This window comes from Eurypyga helias, unplaced genomic scaffold, assembly GCF_000690775.1.
Source record: "Eurypyga helias isolate BGI_N326 unplaced genomic scaffold, ASM69077v1 scaffold21394, whole genome shotgun sequence".
NCBI classification, from domain to species: Eukaryota; Metazoa; Chordata; class Aves; order Eurypygiformes; family Eurypygidae; genus Eurypyga; species Eurypyga helias.
This window is the reverse complement of record NW_010247150.1, coordinates 26,242-49,493: the sequence shown is the minus strand read 5'-3', so window position 1 is coordinate 49,493 and position 23,252 is coordinate 26,242. Positions and strand designations below refer to the sequence as shown.

General features: G+C 46.2%; 1 protein-coding gene across 1 annotated transcript in view; it reads right to left on the bottom strand.

Moving 5' to 3' along the window:
• Positions 1-23,252, bottom strand: part of LOC104508892 (voltage-dependent calcium channel subunit alpha-2/delta-4-like) — a gene marked incomplete at both ends in the record, with an annotated part of 55,243 nt that overhangs the window by 5,894 nt on the left and 26,097 nt on the right. Inside the window, 10 exons of the mRNA XM_010150655.1 lie at positions 72-133; positions 4,228-4,299; positions 7,988-8,074; positions 8,989-9,063; positions 11,473-11,553; positions 12,852-12,929; positions 14,180-14,197; positions 15,954-16,087; positions 18,111-18,189; positions 19,593-19,706. Of these exons, the coding sequence (XP_010148957.1) occupies positions 72-133; positions 4,228-4,299; positions 7,988-8,074; positions 8,989-9,063; positions 11,473-11,553; positions 12,852-12,929; positions 14,180-14,197; positions 15,954-16,087; positions 18,111-18,189; positions 19,593-19,706 (800 nt within the window). The remainder of the gene's footprint in view (positions 1-71; positions 134-4,227; positions 4,300-7,987; positions 8,075-8,988; positions 9,064-11,472; positions 11,554-12,851; positions 12,930-14,179; positions 14,198-15,953; positions 16,088-18,110; positions 18,190-19,592; positions 19,707-23,252) is intronic.

The following is a 23,252-nucleotide window of genomic DNA, read 5'->3' as shown; positions in this document are numbered from 1 at the left end:
TAGAAAAGGGACCAATTTGCTGTCCTTGACAGCAGACTTCTGATATTGGTGTCATGTGTATCCTTGCTTACCTAAAGGGTGTGCCACTGATGTCCGTGAAGAAATAATCATTAGTGAGGAAGAGAACTCGTTTCTGGAATAAGAGCATGGAAAAAAATGAAGTGAGAGATCGTCTGACAGACCAAGGCGTAGTGTTGCTGGGGACCCAAGGCCAAGCAGCAGCAGTTGATCGTTACCAACACTTCGCACCCTGCTAAGGCTGGTGGCAGGGGTGAATGTGCGGTATTCAGCATATTCAGCAACTTGTGACTTTCAGGATCCAGGCAGCCACTCTGTCTTTCCACCTATGGCTTCGGTTAAACCTTTCTTTGCTCCAGGGCTCCTGCGCAGGCTGCAGGAAGGGGTGGGGGGAAGCTGTCCTCCCTCTTGCACCCTCCGAGCCAACACGCTGGGGCCTCTTTTGCTGTACAGAACAACCTTGATGGCTTTGCACACCATCATCATCCCAAGCAGGAGAGGGGGCTCAGTGGGGCAGGTAGGAAGGAGAAGTGGGGTTGGAGGAGAGGCAGGATGGCAAATCTACCCACTCTGTGGGTGGGCAGCTGGGGCCAAGTCTCCCCACCCCTGTGGGAAATGCTCAGATTCTTGACATTTGCTTCCATGCCAAACTGGGACAAAACATTAACATATTCCAATTTTGTTAAAAAACATCAGTAAAAGAAACAATTTACATTTTCAAATTGGACAAAAGTGCTGATTCAAATCCAAGGCGTTTTGATTCACATGAAAATATTTTTTTCCGACTGACATTTCAGCTGAAGACATTTTGGATTATTGAAAGCTGCTTCAGAGCTTCAGCTGTTTGCCAGACTGGCCTTTTCCTGTAGGAAAGTGTTGATTTCAGTGGAACTCTTTTCCAAAGGAGAAAAGTTTTTGGAAAATTTCTATCCAACCTTTATGCCAGTATAGGAACCCTAATATGTTTAAAATCCCAGCCCCAGTCTGAAAACGAGGTGAGAGGATGTAAGTGGGAGACAGGGAGTGAGCACAGAAAACTCAGTGTTCCCCAGGGAAAGGGGAACACTGCTCCCCCTGCTCTAACCTGCTTGAGCTGTGCAGCAGTGGAAGTGGAGCAAGGCACAAAGGGCGAGCCAGCCCCACACTGTGCCCCGAGTTTGTGCACACAGCGGATGGGGATGGGGTGAGGAGGTGGCAGACGGCTCAACCCCTTCCCTCCCCTCTCTCTCCATGCATGGCAAATGTGTACTGCTGAGCAACAGCGTCAGAGGCTTTTGCTGTGCCGAGACCTTCCGAAAGTGCTGTGATATCCCTAAGGAACGTGGCATGGTGGTGTCGTGGTGGCTGTGGGGAAGGTATAAGAGGTATTAAGCCTCCCTTTCCTTGCCAGCCTGATCTGAGGGTGCAGCAGGGAAGACATGGGGAAGAATGAGACCTGGGGGTGTGGGCCTGCTCCTGGGGGAAAGGATGCAGTAGAAAATGGCCCAGGGGTGCCACTACTCTGAGACCCTTCTCTTCAGCTGGGCTTGTTCTGTTCATCCTTAGCTCGCCCCTCTCTGCACATGCAGCCACTGTGCCTTGTGGGAGGGAGGGCAAACCCCTGTTTGGGCAGGGGATGGGTGGCCAGCCCTCCCCATGGCAGCTGGAGGTATCACCACTTATCCGTGGGAAGGAACTGAAGCACTTTGAGCCAGGCAGGGCTGAGGATGATCAGGCAGGGCCTTGCTACATAGCACGGAGCAAGGGAGAAGAGAAGAACGTGGGTGCGTTGGCACAGTGGCAAGTTGGCTGGCTACCAGCACCTGTGGTCTGGGAACACGTGTATTTCCAGTTTTGGTACTGTCACTGTACAAGGCAGTCAGCCCTGCCTAGTGCCATTACCAGTGGTTTGCCAGAGCTCCTACCCACGTCCTTGCTCTTTTGCTTTCACAGTCACAACCCTTTTGTGCCCCAGCTGCCAGAAAAGCCATGCTTGCCATCAGATCTCGCTAAAAAACGCCCTTAGTCTTTGGTCCTTATTTTTCCCTTTCTATGTCACTTCACTCTCAATACCTTCCCGAGATCAACCTGGGGAATTGATGTTTACGTGGCTGACAGAATAATTTCTGTCCCTTTCACTCAGCCCTTCTCTCTGCCATCTGACTGCCTCATTCTCTTTGTTTCAAGGCTCTGTCATCGCTTTCTTTGTTGCAACCGCTGCCCTGCTTCATCAGCTAGCAGAGTACCACTGGGAATTGCTAAGTTTCACTTTTGGTCCCCGCTCCATGTGTTTTCTGATAACAGTAAAACTGTCACATACTCTGCTCCAGTCTCCTGTTAAGCTTCACAAGGCGAGCAGAATTGCAGAATAAAACAGGTAACGCCTCTTACCTAGGCTACTTCTAGCTACCTTTTTTTTTCCCGAGTAGGGGAGCAGAAAGATGGCCCTAAAATACTGAACTAAAAAGGTATCTTTGGATGACTCAGAAGAAATGTTATTGAGGGTGCACAGAGACAGAGGTTAAGCTAGAGAAATGAGCAATCTAGGCTAGAACAGATCTTGCTGGAAAACCCTGATTGCTTTTCTGACAGAATAACAAAGATAATGGATGAAGGGAATAAAGGACATGCAATGTATCTGGGTTTATATAAAGGACTTGAAACAACTTCTCATGAAATTTTATTCTAAAGAATCAGTTAAAGTGGGCTTAAATGTGAGAACCAACTGCAGTACTGTAAACAAAGAGAAACAGTAAACAACAGGGCATCGAGGGAGAAGGATCTAATGAGAGGAACAGACATACTCCATCCTAGGAGCCCTTATGTACAGTGATCTGTAAGACAAAATAATGTTTTCTGCATATTGAGAAAGCCCCAACAGCCCTAAAAATTAGTAGGACTGGACAAAAAGGAGGAGTGGGATTCACATGGAAAAATGGCAACTGGAAAACCCAGCTACGAAACACGGAAACCAAGGCAGCTGTTCCAGTGCAGCTGTGGGATGGAGAAAAAATTGAAGACACAGCAGAAAGGAGATTTGGGGCTCCCTGTGAAGAAATATCCTATTGCAGAGAAGAGATGCTCTCTACCGAGCAACAGGGAAACAGTACTCAAATAATTCAGCAAAGGCTGGTACTTGTGTACCAGAAATGGTACAAGAGACAAAAGGAACAAAAATAATTGCCGTACCGCTTGGACTGAAAAACATGCGAGTAATTCTAATGCAGATGTTGGCAATGCCCAGGAGAGGAAGGGCAAAGCCATTGACAGGTAACAGATAGTTGCAAACATCAAGAGTAGAGAAAGAGAATTCAGTTACAAGATCTAGCAGCACATGTAGTCAGGGGAAATGGAGGGGCATCTTCATTAAGAAATGGCACCCTGTCAGCAGTGGCTGTGAGCAGGCGGTTTCTTGGAATTGGCGCTGACTGTGGCTTAGCATGGAACCAGTTCAGCCAGCCTGCTCGCTAAAAAATAATGCTCTCTATAAAAGATGGAAAATTTTCCTGAAATATGGAAGACTTCTGGGCAGTATAACTTGCAGGACTCTGGAATACTTCCTAACAGGAAATGATGAAAGCCAAAATCTTTAGGATAGTTAAATAAACCCGAATGAAAAAGTACCAGTGAACGTAAATGTACAAGATGATTTTGCACTGATTCCAAGAGAAGATGTATAACCCGACATTAGACCTGGTAGGGAACATTCAGAAGTCTCCATTTCACTAGGACTTTTCATAAAGCGCCTGTAAATATTTGCACAGAAATTTAATCCTGGACCTGGATAAGGGAAATCACATTCTGGCAGAGTGAGGGGCAAAGTTTTCATGAGTGTTTTTGGGTAGGGTAAGGGAGTTGCAAAGTAGTCTCCAATCCTCTTTCTGTCTAGGTCGGCCCAGCATAGTCTGCCCCATTCTAAACTCTTGAAGATCTCAGATTCGTTTCACAGCCCTATAAACAATGAACAACATGCTTTTTGGCTTAGCCTGGACAAAGTAGGGAGCTGTGAGGCATTTCCAATACCACACGAGCAGGATGTTTTTAGGTACAAAGAACGCTTCTAACGATGCCCTATTTTATGTCTTTCGCACATGTGTTATATGTGTGGTGAAACAATAAAATCCTCACACTCAGAAATGCTGAGTATTAAAACCACATCCTCCGTGGTTCTTCAGCCTCCATTTCCCATCCCCTCCCTTGTGTGACCTGAACAGAAGGATTATTTCTTACCCCTTTATCCACAGGGACCTTCACATCCATAGAGAGGTAGCCTGTTTCCCCATTGATCATGGCAGTTCTCAGCTGCAGAGGTGAACAAGAGTAGTATTAGTGTCTCCAGGCCAGGAATTCATAGAACCACTTGTTAATGCACAGGGGCTGGCAGAAAAGAGAGATGCTACATTCCCCCCCAGCTCTTTCTTGCATCTCTGAAACTGAAAACCTGTTCTCAGTGGTCAGGATCCTCGTTCAGTCAGTCTGATATGTGGCACAGAATAATAATGGCTTATGCTGAAAGCTTGTTGATACATCTTTTTAACGAAAAGAAGTGATCTGGAAGCTATGAAATTGCCAGTCCAAGTTTAGAAAAGAGAGATGCTACATTCCCCCCCAGCTCTTTCTTGCATCTCTGAAACTGAAAACCTGTTCTCAGTGGTCAGGATCCTCGTTCAGTCAGTCTGATATGTGGCACAGAATAATAATGGCTTATGCTGAAAGCTTGTTGATACATCTTTTTAACGAAAAGAAGTGATCTGGAAGCTATGAAATTGCCAGTCCAAGTTTCAGGCTTTGCTGGTTGTGTGTCATTAGCATGCTGCTTTGAGAGCCTGGAAGAGGAGACACCTGAGAAGCCCACTAACTCCCCCTGGACTGGTTCCAAAGCTCTTTGACATTTTTAAAACTGATTTATAAATTATAGGCTGTATTCAGCACCACTTCTGAGGTGCAGCAAAGCAGCTGTTTAACACAGCAAAGCAAGACTGTATGATAGCAGGGCAGGCAGTGAGAAGACCACTTTATTCAATCCAGGTTCTAAAGGCAAAATGTAATTTTCACAGTGACTCCCAGCCTCTTGAAAGAGCGAGCCATGGAATTTTTCCACAAGTGCAGAGGCTTTGACTTTTAAGTTGAGCCTGCCAGAGCATATCAGCCTATTGCTTCAGCCTGGATAGAATAAAAGGTGGGAAGTAACATTAATTCACACAAATTGCTTCCTTACTTCCATAGACAGGCCTCCATTCAGGTGCTGGCCAGTCTCGACTGCATTTGCTTTACAAGGGCACAGTTTTGTTTATTATGGCTGTTTGATGTGTGTTATTCACAGCCCTGGAATATAAAGCTTGTCCTTCCCAAGGCCCACGTCTTGGAAGTCAAAACACTGACTGGTGTTACTCCTTTTTGTCTAAGACTGTTTGACCTCCTGCCAGAGCCACAGCCGACTCTCTGTTTGGCTCCGAGAGCCTGCAGCATTTGCTTTGGGTTCTGGGTTTAGTTCAGATGTTGTTGTTTCACCCCTAACTTCTTGAATGTCAGACATCTTTCATAGCCCCAGAAGGCGGTGGAGAAGCAAATCAGTGGATATGAGAACTCCTTGTACCTCCCCAGCTCCAGCTACTCTGCAGGCAGGCTCCCTGTCTTGTGCCCGGCCCGCAGGCGACAGTGGCTGTAGGTTGGTGCCACGGTCCAGGCTCGACATTTCTTCCTCAATAGCTTCTCCAGCGCTGAGAAGTCAATTACAGTCCTGGTGTCTGGGAGCCCCTGGAATGCTCAGTCCTTTTTAGGCAGGACACGTCTGGCAACAGCCATTGTTCGCTTTGAAAAACACATGGCGGAGTTTGGATGGAGCAGTGCTGTGGTGCACACCAAAGCACTCCATCCTGACACCCCAGACAGTGAACCCTCCTGCTCCAGGGCAGCGAGTCCGTGCCGTTCCCATCACCGGTAACTCCTTTCCCCTGTCTGCTGGCGTGGCTTCAAACCAACACAGACATACACGTTACCTGAGGGTCCCACAACACCTACGTGTTTTGCCACTCAGTTTCAACATCTCTGCAGACTAATTTCTTTTCCAGTGGTTCTGTCAAGGCTGAAGAAAACCTGTTTGGGTGAGAGCTCCTTGACTGCTGGGGGCAATCTCTCCACCCTTCCCTTTTCCCCTCACACTGAGAATATCCCTGTACTGCCTTACAAACAAGCCCAAACCCCCTTGCTGCCTAGCTGCAGACAGTACTATTGTGCATCAGTTGGTATTTCCCAGGCAATGGCATCTTCCCTTCCCTGGATTTCTTTTCAGCAGCTGGCTGTATTACACATCATTAGCACTTGGGCATATTTTTCCAGTCTGAATTTGCTGCTTATCAGTGTTGCTGAGATTATACTGCAACTGATGTTGAGTCTGTCATTGATCTAATACCATAGCTGCAAATCTGAGTGTTGAAAAGTTGGCAGCTTTCTGCTGCAGTGGGTGTATCTTGAGAGTCTCTAGGCTTGCTGAAGTCACACTGCAGATATCATTCGCGTCACTGAACGTCTCTGTACCCTCAGTGACTGCAACCTTTCTTTCCTCTGGAAGATGCAGTACAGGAACACAAAGTGGCTTTGTTTTTTCATGCCTCTTTTTCCCACTGGATAATTTTACTCTGATTGCCTACAGACAAAACCTTATATTTTGCATATTTGCATTCAGGTATCGATGCTATTTGGTCAGACGGAAACCTGATAGCCAAATAAATGTGACAGCAAAGTCATCTACATTTCTGGATTTTTTGTTTTGTGAAATAGCAAACTGAATAAACCGGAGCAGCCCTAAAATGGTCCCAGTGAGAGAGAAAACTAAATAGGAGCAGTGCTCCTAGAAGACATCAGCAAACCCACACAAAGCCATTGGCAACCTGCAGCTTGGTGGTTCCACCACATGTAAAGCCTCCTATTTTTGTCTTGCCTTCCATGTTTCACACCCAGTCCTGTTGTGTTTCTTTTCTGAATTTGCCACTCTTCCACTTCCAAAGTTCTTCGGCGTGGCCCTTTATACTTAGCCTGCACTAGGGACAGTAGCTACTTCGATCCTCTTGCTGGGCAGTTCATTTGTCCTACCTGTTTAAGTGGTTATGTATAGCACCAGATCCGTTTATCTCACAAGTCTCCCCTGTAATCCAGAAGCATGTGTCCCGCAGATAATTCTGTCTTACTCCAAATTCAGTTCTTATCATAGTAACTTAAGTATCTGTTCTCTCCTAATTCTTCTGAGTAAAAGAAAACGAGCCAGAGAGGAGCTGAACCTCTCTACCTTCTCATTGTATCTGGGTTCCTAGTTGTGCAATGTGGCAATGTGCAGCTGTTGAGGTGCATGCTGTTTCCTGTTTATCACTTTTTAATAATTCTGTTTGAAAGACAGTAGGAAAGGTATTTTTAAAAAAAATCTTTTCCCTCTGGTCAGCTACTGTTTTCAGTGCCTCTCACACCTGTGCAATAAGGTGGTTTCTGGAAATCAGTTTTTTCTCAAGTGTCTAAGACCCTTATCCTCTGTGTCTATTATTAATAGTGACTGCAAGTTTTAGTCTCTTTTTGAATGCACTTTGCTCCTTGCTGCAGATCTCATTAATTGAGTGGCTTCAGTTATATCTCACATGCTACGTGTATGAGTAGCATCATGGGACACCGCCACAACCCTAAGCTATCTTGGCTTTCTATTAAGGCAGCATTTGGGTCATGTATACAGAGACTGGCTCCCTGGAGCACCCTCCAAAGCTCATCCTTCCTCCTGCCAATGCTTTCCTTCCCTGTGAAGGAAAACTCATACTGAGAAGGAAGACAAGTACTTTGTAGGGGACCACCATCCTTGTCCTGTTGGTGACCACCAGCCTCTCTTAGGCCAGTCTGGCACAGCAAAAAACAGGAGTGCTTTTTGCTCCTCCGCCCCTTCCATACAGGCACACAAAAGGATAGAAGAAAGGAGCTACAAAAAAGGCTCAATTCACTTTCTGATACTCACTATTTCTTCCTGGTCTTCCCATTCCACTTCTGAGAGATCTACGCTGTTGTAGTTTGGCTTAGGCTTCAGTTTCTTTCCTTCTTTATACTGGTGTTTGGGAAAAAAAAAAAAAAAAAACCAAAAAAAAAACCACAAGTAAGTGGCTAGACAACTTCCTAAACTAACCCTTTAAGGATTGATACCTAATTTGAAAAATAGGGCTGTCTCATTTATTCTCTGAATGGGAAGGCAGGGTTTGAGTGCAAGTGCCTTCTCGGTCCCATGCCATGCATTTCTTTATGCAGGCAGTGTGGGGCTAGGACAGGTCAAGTGGGAGAGGCTGTTCCAGGAGCAAAAGACAAGCAGGAACACAGATGAACTTGCAGGTAAAGGCTATAGCCTCCTTGGTGAGAATATTCTTCCAAATAGGTCAGTATGATACACTTGCCTCCAGGAAATCTGTTTTTTTCCCCATAGCTGAGTGTAATCCCATTAACACTATAATAAAAGGAAGAGATCTTTCCTGATGGGAATTAGCCTTTGGCTTCACTGACAGAAAGGAAGGCTTTTCACCTAGGGCTAACTGATGCAAGTGGGCTACTTCCCTGTAATCTTCCAGGTGAAGGAAAAGGTGGGAAGCAGACTAAGAGAAGCCAATTTCAGGTGGAGAATAAAGCAGTGCCCTTGCCTAGCTTTGCCTTGCCCCATTCCTGGAAACACGATGTGCCCCTTCCTTACTTGGATGCAGGTACGTGTGCGCCCACAGTATGGCAAGCGCACGCGAATACAGCCCTCATGCACTCTTACAGAGAACAGGCAGGGTACCTCACACTTCATACACATCTGTGAAAATATACATTTATGGATGTGGAACTGATCGTTCTGGGCCTCATGCTCCTTGGTGCCTATATAGCAGAGCCTGCTAGCCTTCACAGCTCAATAAAATATGAGAAGTTAGGAGCATCCCTGAAAGCCACTGTTTCCAAGCAAGGAAAGGTTCTCAAATTCACAGCTATACATACCAAAGGACGGAGGTCTGGGTGTGAAAGGATGTAGCCGTTGTTGGTGTTCAGAAAGGCATATCCATGGACACCCAGCTGGAGAAAAAAGCATCAGAGTAATTAGTGCTTTAGTTAGAAACACTGCTGCATAATGGGTGCCACTGATACCCTGGCATATCCAGAAATATTTCCCTTTTAGAGGTGCTGACCAGCAGAAAATGGGATCCATCCCAAACCATTTATCTCCGGATCTCTGGCCACTCTGTCCGAGCTTCAGTCTGTTATGCTCGGATGCACAAAAGTATGGGCAGATAATAGATTTGTGTACATCTTCAGAAAAAGATGCCCTCCTAGAGTCTGGTTGTCCTCGTGGACAATTATCACCCAGGGCCAGAATAAGCTCTCCACAGCAGGCACAGCAGCACTGCACACCCAACGGGCAGTGATGAGGGATGTTGTAAACAGTACAGAAACAGCGGTGAGAGGTCTGTGTGCCCATCACAACATTGCACAGCAGTGAATGGACAATACGGGTCTATCAGATGGCTTCCCTGGAAATCCCGTCAATCTTGGATGAGGTCTGCACTGTGTTTCAGTGTTGGCAACACCAGACCCAGCCTAGGCCAATTGTACAAGTCCATAGTCTTAAAATGCTTTTTAAGCCATAACATAATCTAACAAGAGCAGACACTGGCTGTCCTGATCAGCAGGAGATTCCTGAGAGCAATTATTCAGATCAAGCCCCTGTACAATACGAATTCCAGCTAAACCCCGAGTTGCTGAACACCCACTGATAGCCTGGTGCTTGCCAAAACAAGAGATGTCTCAAGGAAAACAAGAATGGGTAAGGTTTCTATCTTCAAAAAAATGTTGCAACTTTATAGTCCTACAGAGACAGTCCTGGAGGGATAACAATAGGGAAGTGGGGAGGTAAGTAATTCGCAATCCATCTCTGCTTTTTGGAGGGAATGAATTCAGTATTTTACACATCCCAGATCAAAACTTTGGACACTCGCTACTTGAAACAATTTTTTTGCAAAGCACACTCAGCCCAGCTCAACATGGCAAGAATGTGTCCAAGCCATTGGATCAGGACTACGGCAAACTTCCTGTTGGCCTATTCATGCTGAAATTTCCCAAATCAGTAAGCACGATCATATATGTATGAGCTCTCAAGGGCTGTAACTCTGGAACTGGTCCTTTGAAACCCGTATGCCTGGGGATTCAAGTTGAGGATCCTGGGTTTATAAACTGGTCTGGAGTTGGCACAGCTTCTGGGAAGTCGTGTCCTGTCTTTGATGTAAAGGAATCCTTCAAATGATTTTCCCTCCTTCTCTGGCACTGCTTGGACTAGCATCCCTCCTTGGCCCAGAAGAAAGATTATTGTGACACATGACCTTTCCGTGATACGGAGGGAGGAAAATGAAAAAGTATTAGTCTAATAGAGAAAATAAATGTGTATAAAGGTGGAAGCTCCTAGACAAGGTTCCCCCAGACTAGCTTTTGCATGCTGAGTGCATGCATCCTGACACTCACAGCTCCTAGGCTGCTTTAGAGATCATTCCCTACAGTTGCATGGGACTGGCCTACCCTGCATCCATGTCTGGAAGCACCACACAAATTCATTGCTTCTGACAGCACTTTCAGTCCTGTGAGTCTTCAGCAATCAGATTTTGGACAACTGCCTAACTGGTAGTGGTTGTCTGATTGTTATTTAAGAGAAACAGAAAACCTGAAATGATGGCTCAAGTTGCCTGGTTTCATGGTGATCCTCAGATGCTTGCTGTCTCCTGCTGTGCAGACCGGTTGAACCAAAGGTCACTGCACAGAACTTACAGCAGAAGCTAATCAATGCACTCTGGAGTGTTTTCCTATGGGTTAACATATATCTTTGAAGATATATTAAACACAGAGCTAACAGGAAGCTGCTGGAACAACAATTCTGGAGAGAAAAATAGACTATCTAGGTACAGCACAAGCCAGCGAGAGCCAACTTCCTGTACACTATCCTGCCAAGGAATCTTCATGCTGATCTGGAGAAAGGAATGTCTTGGCATGACAGAAAAGTTGGCTCTCCATAGTCCATTCAGTCCTCAGGTTTTCTGCGAAGCTTATTGACAGTGAAACTAGTTTAATTTTGTTTTTTTTCCAGCTGGCATGGCACCTTTTGTTCACTGGAAACTGGATTAAAACTAATTCTTCTGAGATATCCGTCAGATCCATATCATCTCTGAGGGATCTAGGTTGGTGACCACCACCATGCAAAGGCTCCATGACTTGCTGCCAATCTACTGGATCATCCAGTCCTCATGACACTGAAGTAGCCTAAGAGCTTCTAAGTAGAGAATGATTTCCCATGTGCTAGGTAGAAACTACACATCACCACATGCAACATCTCTTGCTTTGCGCTCATAGTTGTTCCTACAGGAAAAGGAATGATGAAAAATAGAAAATGACTGGTGACTTCACTGTGAAAAATAACAGATTTTGTTACCTCAGTCTTACCTTATACCGTGGAGCAAGTTTTAACAACTCCCTCAGTGGTACATCAGAGCCCACCACACCCAGGAGAATGCCATGAGATCGCTTCAAAACAAAGGAGAATCCATTTTCAGAACCAAAACTTGGGTAGCTTTTTACCTGAATACACATTATTGCCAACCTAGTAGTCTCTCACACATCCTCTCTAGGCTTGTGTGAATATGTTCATTCAAATCAACCATCATACCTCAAAAAGTCTTAGGTCTAAAGTCCAGTGTTTATGGAGAGGGGTATTTTTACCCAATACTAGTCAGCATTTTTTACTATGAGTGCGAAATAACATAAAATCACCGAAACCAAGTTTTGAGGGCAAACCCCTGCATTCATTATGTGTAAACACCAGTAAGGGCAGGGCAACCATGCAGATCAACATAGATCAGTTGATAACTTGGGCCAACCAAACCAAACGCCAAATACACAACTGTTAACCTAGGAAAAAGGAATGCAGGAAAACCCCATGACATGGGGAAATGGTGGTTTAATAAACATCTGTGGAGCATGATGAAAAAAGGACACAGGCTCCTACTGCAGTGCTGTGCTAATAAAGGTTAAGGCTAGCCTCTGGTGGAGAAGGCATAAAATTCTTCACAGCTCCTAGATGAAGAATTTGTCTGGTAAGGTACCATCTGCCATTTAAAAAGGGTGCTAAGACACTAGAAATGGTACAGAAAAGTGCATCTAAAGGATTTCAAAATCAAGAGGAAATGCCCTTACTGAAGATTTTTCAGCCTTTCTCTCTTATCAAATGATAGACAGGTTTGACTTTATTGTGGAGTAGAGAAGCTTCCCAGGAGAAGATACCAAAGAGCAAAGGCTTTTTAATTTAGCAGAGAAAGCCATTATGGTAGGAAGGTGAGGGCAGACAAGTTGAAAGTGGAATTTAGACACCAGTTTTTAATGGAGAATGAGAAACCACAACGGAGAGCTGAGGGCTGGCTGCCTTTCTTCAGTGACACTTTAGCCTAACACAGGTTATTGGGCTCATGAAGGACTGTCTGCATGAAATGTAAAGGTCTACAATAAAATGCACAGACTAGACAAGGTAATGATCTCTTTCAGCCTGAAACTTTATGGGTCTGGGAATTAGGCTCAGTTTGAAAATGAAAGGGATAAACCAGGGAGAAGTGTCATATTGAAGGGATATTTTGAAGAAATAGCATTCAGAGGAAATGGCAGACTATCATTTTGATAGATAGATATCAGCTGCACATCCTGCCAGAGGTCTACTGCAGCCCTTAATGGCAGGCTCTTCTTTCAGAGACCCATAGGTCTTAAAACCCCACAAAGGTCTGCTGCATCCTTCACTACTGCTGGCAGGAGAGCGAGGCCCGCGCTGCACTCACCGTCTCGTTCTTTTTGCTGAAGACTGGCATAGCCACTGTTGTCATGAGCAACAGACTTTGAGCCTGAGATGCAAAGAGCTGCCACAGAACAACGAGCCGTGTGTTAGCGAAGGCAGTACCGCAGATAACCCAAATAAAAGGCACTGGAATTCCCAAGGACCCCAGATGTTGGTTACAATTAGCCACCCCCTTGCCTCCCACACCCCTCTAAAAACAGATGGCAGCATTTTTCAATACTCCGTATCCAAGAGGATCGTGGGATGGATGCTTGCTCGTGTGGGGTGATGAGGATGGGATGAAAGCCAGGGAAATGTGTTGAAGCGGGAGAAATTAAAGAGCTGTTTTAATGAAGAGACAGGATCCTGTAGAAGCGGTGGCACATTTTATACCCACCACGCACTGGGAATGCAGACATGAGCACTTACGCAACAAGTGTAAAAACCACCAACACAAGGAGCACAGAACAGAGAAAAGCAACACAAACACGAGCAAAATCACAAACAAGATATAGATATTGCAAACACATGAACACCACGAATGAGAAACACCACAGACAAATATTTAAAAGGCACAAATACACAGAGTGCCTGCTTACATATACTTGCTACTCTGGCGTCTAAGCTTAGACAGATACAAAATCACGATCCAAGCAGATACACCATGGTGAGCTATCTCTACGGGGGATACTGGACACGCATGTGTAATGGGTTAACAGATGCTCCCAGTACTGCAGAAGACAGATGTTCTACAAACACACGCAAAAGGAGGTAAATCAGACAAGACACATGCAAAGGAATCTCCCAGACACGCCTAGCTAGGAAAAGGACCTAAATCCCTTGATGCCAGTAGCATCCCCCCTTCCATCTCTCATTTGGTCAAGTATTAAGGAAAGCAATGACCTCCCGTCTCTGTCACTATACACCTTGGGAGCCATAAAGGGGCCAGTCAATAACCTGTGCAGTCACTTGACGGAGATTTGAGCTGGGTATCTTGAGCTACTGCTCTGGGTGATTCTTTGTGGAAATGCCTCATTCACAGCAACACTCGCACTAACACACAGCAAGTAAACTTCTCTGGCACTTACCAGGCACGTGGAAAAAGAGATCAGTGAGCTAAGCTAGTGCACGACACCCCTACCTATTCTGAACCAAGCGCACAGCACAGCTCTCCAGTACATCCAGCACTTCCTCCCCTCTTCTTGCCACTGGAAGAGGGCTCCTGCAGTGCTGCAGCCCCCACCCCCTCCAGATGTACAGGGCAGCTGTGGCTGCGAGCACTGGCACACCAACGAGGGAAACGGCACGCTCACAAAACACGGGGGCAGTTACCTCCTCAGACTGTGGCAGCTAGCGAGAGACACGGATGAACAGATGAATGAATACAGGAATGAAGGAATGACTCGAAGACGGGAGAGGTTGGAGCGGAGGGAGAGAGTGGTGAACCAAGCCCAGAGACAAGAGGAGATGCAGCAAAAGTTTTGCAGCAAACAAATCCCTATGGCTGCCTTGGGAAGCGCCATGCACTAAGGCCGGGGTGGCAGGTCTGCAATAGCTTAAATTTGTGGGGGAGTTAGTAGCATTTCTGGAGGTTTTGCTCAGGACCCTCAAGTACCATGTCCCCATCTCTCACTTGGCACAGCTCCTGCAGCAGCAGACACCCCCACGTCACCCTCACAAGAGCCAGTGTGCCACAGCTGCAGCCTCCATGGTGAGCTGCAGCACAGAGGTGGGGGATGGTCGCTTCCCAGAAGGATCTCCTGAGTATAACGCCCATGACGGTGCAAGCCTGGCTGCTTTGGAGGTATTTCTTGGGGTCTGTGTGGTCTTGACTCTGAGCACAGCATCAGGCACTGCCACGTGTGCCCTGGATTTCCATGTTTTCTGCTACCACACTGAGCTCAGTACCCTTAGTTTTACTCCAGCTCAGAGAGTTCAGGTTTCTCACTGTGGATCTTAAACCCCAAAACTCTGGGTTCTCCCCAGGGCTGTGGCAGATACCCTAAACCTGCTGTTGACCAGACTCAGCCAATAACTTCAGTCCCACAGTGGGATTGTGTACAGAAAAATTCTCAAGGTTTCTAAAAAATTTTTCCCCTCAGATAGTATAAACAGTCCTGAGACCTCAGGTTTGACTCTGGAAGAGGGAAATCTGACTTCTGGCCAGCTGTAGCTGTCACAGTTATGCAGAAACTTCTCTGGGGTGAAGAATCCATGCAAGGAAAAAAAAATTATCTCCCTGAAAGCACAGAGCACCCTGGAAGATCTGCAAATTCCTATTTCTGCAATGTAAAAAGGGATGGAGATTGAGGAATGTCTTCTATTTGGGGAAGTGCAGGGGAAGGCTCCTTCAGTGGTGGTCTACTCCTCTGTCCTTCCCTTCACCCCTTTGAATTTCAAAACTGCCTTGGCAACGCAACGCCCTAATAGCCCCTGCCCGTGTGTCCAAATGTCTTATGCCTTCCTACAGGGCAGGCCTGAGGCAAAGCCAGGGGCATTGGGAGTGCTGACTGTCTGGTCCTTTGCGATGCGTCCTTTGCCCACAGGGTTGAGCACAGGGCCACTGCTGTAACCTTAGGTCCTGCTATCTTAAGGAATGAAAGGGTGAGCCTGCTTCCCAAACCTAGATCTCTATCTTCGAGGGGGAAGCAGCATGCATTTAGGTACTGGTCTGGAGGAAATAAATCTGTGACCCGTATCCTGAGCTGTAAATAATCTTTCCTGTGAATAATCCTTTAGAAAGTAACCTGCCTTCACAGAAGCACTACTTAAGTCATGCTGTGCCTGTACGATTAGTCCTGGGCTCCTGGGTCACTGCAGTTTCAGACCTGAGCCTGCATATACATCTCGGCTCCAGGGGTGAGCAGAAAAGAAATATTGCCTGTCCTAGCAGAGCCAGGGACCAGTACTTTCTATCAACCAACCAACTCCTAGTTTTACATAAGTGTCAGGTCTTTATTTAGATTCTGATACACAAAAGATATTTAGATAGAAAGCTGTGACTAGTTATATGCCTAACATACTGGCTGGGTGTCCAACACCTTTGCCAGTTTGGCCCGTAGGCCCTACTGTTCGCTGACTAAAGACTTGTGCTGTAGGTCCTTACCGCACTGTCCATGTAGGCTTCGGTCCAAATAATGTCATGGTCGTGGTTGATGACCATGGGACGGCTAAGCACATGCAGGTACTCCATCACGTTCTCCTGGACATCTGCCAGTGTGGAGATCTGAGTGTAGTAACCTTCATGGAGAAACAGAGGTGTAAGTCACCCTGCTAACACCTTTTCTGTATTTTTAAATGAGTATTCATGCAAAGCTAGATAACCAGATGTCAAAGGCTGTATCTGCCCAGACAAAAAGTGCCTTGACATGTCTTGTATCCACAAGCTTCTGTGGACACATTTCTATAGAAATCTAGAAAGCACTGGCTCTCTTCTCAAATACTGGACCAATTCTCAAGACCAGAATCTTGATATAACCAGAATCATGCCAAGCAGATATAAAGTATTGCTTTGGGTCTTCGGCACAACTGTCCCCTGATCAGGCTGCCTGTGGTCCTGAAGGCTAAACATATGCAAAGCATTCTACCAGGCTACCCACCTACCCTTGCCCAATTTTATATTAAGCCCAGAATCCCAACTTCTCCTCCAGATTCTTTTCCAGCACTCTGCCTTTCAGTCTGCCTAGCTTTACATCCAAGGATGACAACTGCTTCCACCTACCCACTGGAAGCAGAACGTATATGTGCAAGTTACCTATTTCCAGAGCTTTATCCCTGCAGATGGACCCATAACAGTCTAACGCTACAACCATGAGTACAGGGGAAGAATGTTTTCAAGTTATCAAAAGGTCCTCAAAACTAGCTGCTTAACTGGCTATAAATGCTAACGCAGTGTAAGGCCAGGAGGGCTCTTGTCCTGCTTCTCACCAACATGTAACCGACTGGTTATACTTGGCACAGGACAGAGTAGGTCAGATAGATGGAAAATTTTTGTTATCACTAGGAAAACACTACCATGTAAAAGTGCTCATGGTCTGATAAGCTTTGAGATGGGGCAACAGATTTAGTGTGCTTGAAAACAAGGACTGCAAGAGCTACATGACGCCTTGGAACAGGAGAACCAAGATCAGTGAGCCTTCTGCAGAGCTCAAGTCCGTTAAGTGAGAATTGAAGTGCAAAAAGCATATTTTTGTTCTCTGGTTATTCGGGAGAATCCATTCTCACATTTTATGGTGAACCAACAGCACTGTGAATCCCCTGTCACTAACCTTATGTCTGAATATGCAAGCTGAAACCCAGGTTTTACGTTTCATCTAACAAAAACCTAAAAACGTTGTATGTGATTCCTAGTGCTAATAGGCAAACATTTGAACCTTGAACATCCCCAGCTCGCAGACATTCTGCAGGCCAGCAACTCTTGTCTGTCAATTATTTTCACTAGTTAATGCACCCATGCATTTCAGAGTCTGCTGGAGCCTCTGCTCACACCGGGTAAGAGTGATATGCCTAACTAGTCGGGCCCCAGCTTCAGTCTTCCCTTCCCTGTTTAAGCAGGATACTGATGTAGTAAGCATTGCTGACTGCGTCCAGGCACACTGAGGCCAAGTCATGCCCAAACAGGGAAGACCTCCCCCCCACCTTCCTTTACCCTTGCAAACTCTGATAGGGCTAACTGGACTTTTTAACTGGACCCCAGCGCAGAGAGGTGACTGGATTTTCCCACTCATGCCATTTCATGCCAGCTGGAGAGAATGTTCGTTTTGGGGTGGGATTAACAAGCTATTCTGGTACCTCAGTGAAACAAGTGGCACACAAAGAATTTGGAGAGGACATAGGGGTTAACCTGCAGGCCTTGGGAAAAATGATGTAAAATCTTTAAAGAAGAGATGTTCATTTTACATCTCAGCCAAAAGATGCCAGGCTTTTTGACAGAGCAGCAGACAGATTGTCCAAAGCCAGCAACAGGGACACAGTAAGCACAGGGACTTAGGTGGACCACAGCCAGCATGAATCTCGGTCATAGTGTCCCTTGGCACTGTGACAGGAAAATGTGGTGGCTCAGCACGGAGGACTTGTGTTAGTTGGACACAGGCACACTCCACGTGGACTAGCAGGGCCTGCTTTTTTCCTTAGGTTGTCTTCCAACCAAGGTCTTGTGGGTCCCAGCTGCAGTGGGTAGGCCTCAGAGGGGCCCAGGGCCCCGTGGCTGCAGTCCACGCCTGACGTGCGCGATGGGGGTTGGGGAACCATGCCTATACAGCACCTTTGTTGTTGCAGGCGATCCATTTCACGTTGGGGGCAAAAGTGACCTCCCGTCCAATGAGGTAAGTGAAAACCCGGACCTGGGAACAAGAACACAAAGGAGAATTAGGCCGTAATGTACTACCACATCCAAATGGCGGAGGCTTGGTATCCTGTTATACGCTGGTGTGAATGCCCGTTTGTGGTGCATAGCAGTAGCTCTGCCTTCACACAGAGACAGGAGCCTCTCGCTCCATTTGTTTTGCATTTTGTGGGCTGGAACTTCATTTCCAATTACAATAAGCCCAGCAAGCCAAGTAGCACCCAGGATCATCTGAATAACAAGGCAGAAGTGCATATTCTGTTTGAGTTTATGACGGCAGCTCTGCCAGGCACTCAGCAACCACATACGGAGAGGTTTATAGCTCCCAGGAATCCCTCACCCAGGGGAACAGCTGGCTGCATGAATCATTTAGAGCAAGCTTCACCATTTCTCTTGTGTTTGACCAATAACAAAAGAGCCAAGCCTGAAACAAACTGCATTAACAGCCCCGTGGCTCTGGTCTCTCAGTAGGCTGCTTCTCTCTCCTTGTGCATTGCTGCTAGCTGGGATGAGGTAAACAAATAAATCAGGAGGGTTTAGGATGAGCCGTGGCCTATTCTGCTTTCACAGTCTGCTCTGCTAGTACAAGCCTGTAATCACAGACCTCAGAGTAAATAGGGCTGGAAGGCACCCAAAGAGGTTGTCTGGGCCATTGTCCTGCCCACCATAAAAACTGGTAGTAGCCAAACCTTCCCCAAACAGAACCAATAACAAACAGGACTGGATAGGATTAAAATAATTTGCAAAAGTTTTTTTGTTCTTTTTAAAATTATTTTTAAATATTAATAGAATCACGGAATGGTTTGGGTTGGAAGGGACCTTACAGACCATCCAGTTCCAACCCCCCTGCCATGGGCAGGGACACCTTCCACTAGACCAGGTTGCTCAAAGCCTCATCCAGCCTGGCCTTGGACACTTCCAGGGATGGGGCATCCACAGCTTCTCTGGGCAACCTGTTCCAGGGTCTCACCACCCTCTCCAGGAAGAATTTTTTCCTGATATCTAACCTAAATCTCCCCTCTTTCATTTTAAACCCATTACCCCTTGTTCTGTCACTACAGGCCCTTGTAAAAAGTCCCCCCCAGTTTCCTTGTAGCCCCTTCAGGTAGTGGAAGCTTAATCTTTACCAACCTCTCACAAGAATGTTTTGATTGCCTCTAGAAAACAAAAGGGGGGGGTGGGGGTCAGAGAAAGATCTTCTCTGACCTACAGATATCCATTTGTAACCCTACCACCTCTAAAACCACCACAGCAGGCTCCTGTCTGGCAGCTTTGGTTTGTGTTTACAGCAGGATGTGCACACTCCCCTCTGCCAGACATCCTGGCTCAGGATCTCCTATTCCCACCAGAGCAGAACAGCACCTTTCCTCACCCTTTCTATTAATCACTTCCCAGACAAACCTTCCGATCTGGCCAGTTGTATTTTTCAAACACAGCTTCGTAATCCTCCACCGCTCCGTCTGTGATCAGCATGATAGCTTGGTTACACAAGCCTCCTTGACCGGCGTCTCTGAACTGCAGACAGAGAGGAAGAGCATCAGTTATCTCGGCACGGACCCTGTCTGTGTAGCTGCGATGGATTCATTCACGATGGGCCAGATCCTGACTTTCTCTTGCAAACCTCACACTGTGCTCAGACAGAGCTCCACAGGGACTGTGTATGCTGCATGCGATTTTTTTTTTTTAATTTATACAGCCCTGCCTAGCACGTGTGGACATGGGAGTCTCTACACAAATAAAATAATAAGGAGAGAGTAAGTGCTGTGGGGAAAGGGTGTGATTCCCTGCTGCCTCCCATCTTGCACCGTCACATTCACTTATGTAAAATGGCTATAAACTGACCATAAACACTGTGATTCTGATTTGACAGCAATAACTGTCACTTTTTATGGCAGAAAATGTGAGAGGAGGGGGAAATCAGGCTCATTATTTCAGGATAAATCCATCAAGCTGCTGAAAAATATCCAAGAAAGGCAGGAGCACACGGGAGGAGGAGGCTACCCCCGTCAGAGCTGAAACAGATTATGGATGTGCAGGATAGAAAGCCCATGCACTGTAACAACAGAGGACCCATTATCTGTGCACAAGTGACATTTGAAGTAGAGGGAAGTATGCTGGGAGTCTCGTACAACTGCTGACGTGCTGCCAAGGGCACACAGAGAGGTGTTGAACAGGGGTGCTCTTACAGGCAAACCAGACCCTGCCTCTGCAGCCAGGAAGACCTCCGGCCTTTGAACTGTACTGAACCAGCGCTCCTGCCGGCAGAGCCATTTGCCTCCCGGGCTCGCCAGCTCTGGAGAACCACACGCCTGATGCAGCACCAAGACTGGTGTTGAATTGGCAGTCACTGGAGGAGCTAGCAGAGGACACCGGGGCATAAAAACGGGGAGCTGCTTTGCTGGGGCTCCTAGCTCAACGTCAGTGCGCACTTCTTGCGCAGCATCTCACCGCTTCTGCACCCTGAGCGAGGAAAAAATCTCATCAACAAGGGAGGATACAGGAACTGATGCAGAGGGAAAAAGTACAGAAAGAGGAACATACGCCAGCTCTGCACAAGAGATTAATGAGAGGCAGTGGCAGGAGATTGAGAGCATGCAGAAGACTAATTGAAGGGTGACTAAGGTTATATCAAACACAGCAGCAGTATTAAACTGGAGAGGGAAGTTATCACTTACAAATGCGGAAAAAGGTATCCAGGTGGCAAGACCAATTGCATAAAATAAAAGCAAGCACTGGATGGGCAAACAAGAGCACAAGGTGCAAACTGGGGCTTTTTAGATGTTTTGGGGTTCAATTCACAAGTGCCTTCTGGTTTGATAATGCTACACTGGGACAGAAGGCAAATGTCTTGACCAACACGGATGGTGATGTGGTTACACTGCAGATTAATGTCATGACCATCGATACCTGGAAGCCAACTCCAAGTCCAGATTTCCCCACTCCTACAATTACCTCTGTGATTGTCCCTTATTACGAAACAAAGTTTGGTGCGAATATCACCATAATGCCTCCTTCCACCACCATTAATGTGATCAGTCCTGCCTCCCTCAACGTTACTCTTAGTACCACTGAAGTACCTGTTACTCTACTGCAGTAAGCATGGATTCAACAGCTTCCGAAGGCAGTACTACACATATGAACCCATCTCTCCCTGTTTCATGACACTCCAGTTACTTACATCACTGACCATAACCAGTACAGATGATCACGGGAGAGAAGGGTGGTGCAATAGGGTCATTTCTGACTAGTTCTCAGGCAAAACACCCATGTGAATTACTGAATCAGGATGAGGTGTGTAGGCATGCTCCTCCTCTTTCCTATCACTCGAGCAGCACGTAGAGAGGGGTGACAAACTGTACCTCTGCTGCTGTGGTCATGTCAACCCAGCAGTGCTAATCACCCGTGTCTCTCTACTGAGTCACCAAGGTCTGACACTTCCAGTGGTCCAAAAATCTTCTACACCTTGGACCATGGGGAAAAAAAAACCCAAAAACCATCATTGCCAGCTACAGAATAACTGGAGCTCTAGGAGAAGTCAAAGCACATGTGCTCCCTGCTCAGCAAGGAGACTCCAGGTAAAGGCCGAGGGTGCACAATAAGAACAAGTGCAGGGTTCTCTTAGGTGCCAGCAACAGGGGAACAGCAGTCAACTGCTGCATGGAACTCTGCTGTAGACCGTCAGGAAGGAAAAAGACAAAGGTCTGAAGTGAGCTGTTCTCAGGATATCAACTGCATGCAGATTAGCAGGGAATTGGAACATCCATTAGGGAGGCATAGGGTTACGATGGTGCGGGAGATGTTGCCAGGTTCAGGTCACAGATAGGCAAACCTTGTAGTTACAAAAGCAGCTTATTCCAAACTGTTGCAACCTACAATATGTTTTGTTTAGACAATTATTAAATTAACACTTAATTAAGGTCACCCACCATTTCATCAAACTACTTAAGACATCTTTTCATGCAGCTTCCTTCAGACCTCATAATACTGAGATACTGAGAAATGAGATGCTCTATCAGAACCAGCAATCTCCTAATTACAGGAGTAGATGATATTTTCAACAGGGAAAATGAGATCATCAGTGTCATAGAAATAGAGATTAAAAAGACAGATTTAGAAAACAAACCAACAAGAGGTAATCCCTGATTTTTAGGTCCTTTTGTGGCTGGCTGCAGCTGTAGCAAATGATCTGGCAGCATTCACATCAAGCTCTGAGCATAATTCCATGCTCTGACTGAAGTCTCAGAAGCGTGAAAGAAGGGGAGATGAGGAACAAGATGTCCACAGAACAGATGTCTGAAGAGATGCAGGCTAAATCTGCTGTCAGTGGATGAGGCACGGAGCTACGTATCGCCTGTATAACTTTGGTCACATTGCCAGGAGTAACAGGCATGATCTAATTAATTCAGGGTCACAGTCTCTTGTACTCCCTTGTTTGCTCATTGCCGTTTGCTTTGCAGTTATAGCACGGCAGAGTTACTAGTGAAGCAACAGGAACATCAGCATAGCTCAGTGATGCGCAGGCACACATGCCGATTACATACACATCTGGCCAGATGACCGAGGAGCCCCTCTGCGTCTCTTCCTGCCCCATTCTCATGCAGACCTGCCTCCAGAATTACTGAAAATTCAAACTTAGTGGACAGTCTCATGGGTAGAAAATTAGCAGTAGAGAAGGAAACAAAGCCAGTCAAAAAGAAATGAGAGTTGGCATTAATCACAATGGCAGAAACTGGAAAACATGAAATCCCGAGCTTTGTTATCCTGCAAAATATACTGCAGGATCCAGATCCATAAAAATGCAAGATGAATCAAGAAAAGATCTATAAATGTTCAGATAAAAAGCAGGAAAGGGAGTAAAAAGAGTATGTTGCCAGATGATAAAAAACAGAGGGAAATGGTCAGGCAGAAATACTTTATAGCCTCCGTAGTTCATCATCAAAAGGACCCTAACAATACCAAGGCTGGGTACATGCTGCAGTGATAAGAAACAAAGAAATGAATGAATGAATTGCAGGCAGGGTCACAAAGTGGTAAGGTTAAAGAAAAAGTTAATTGAAAGCA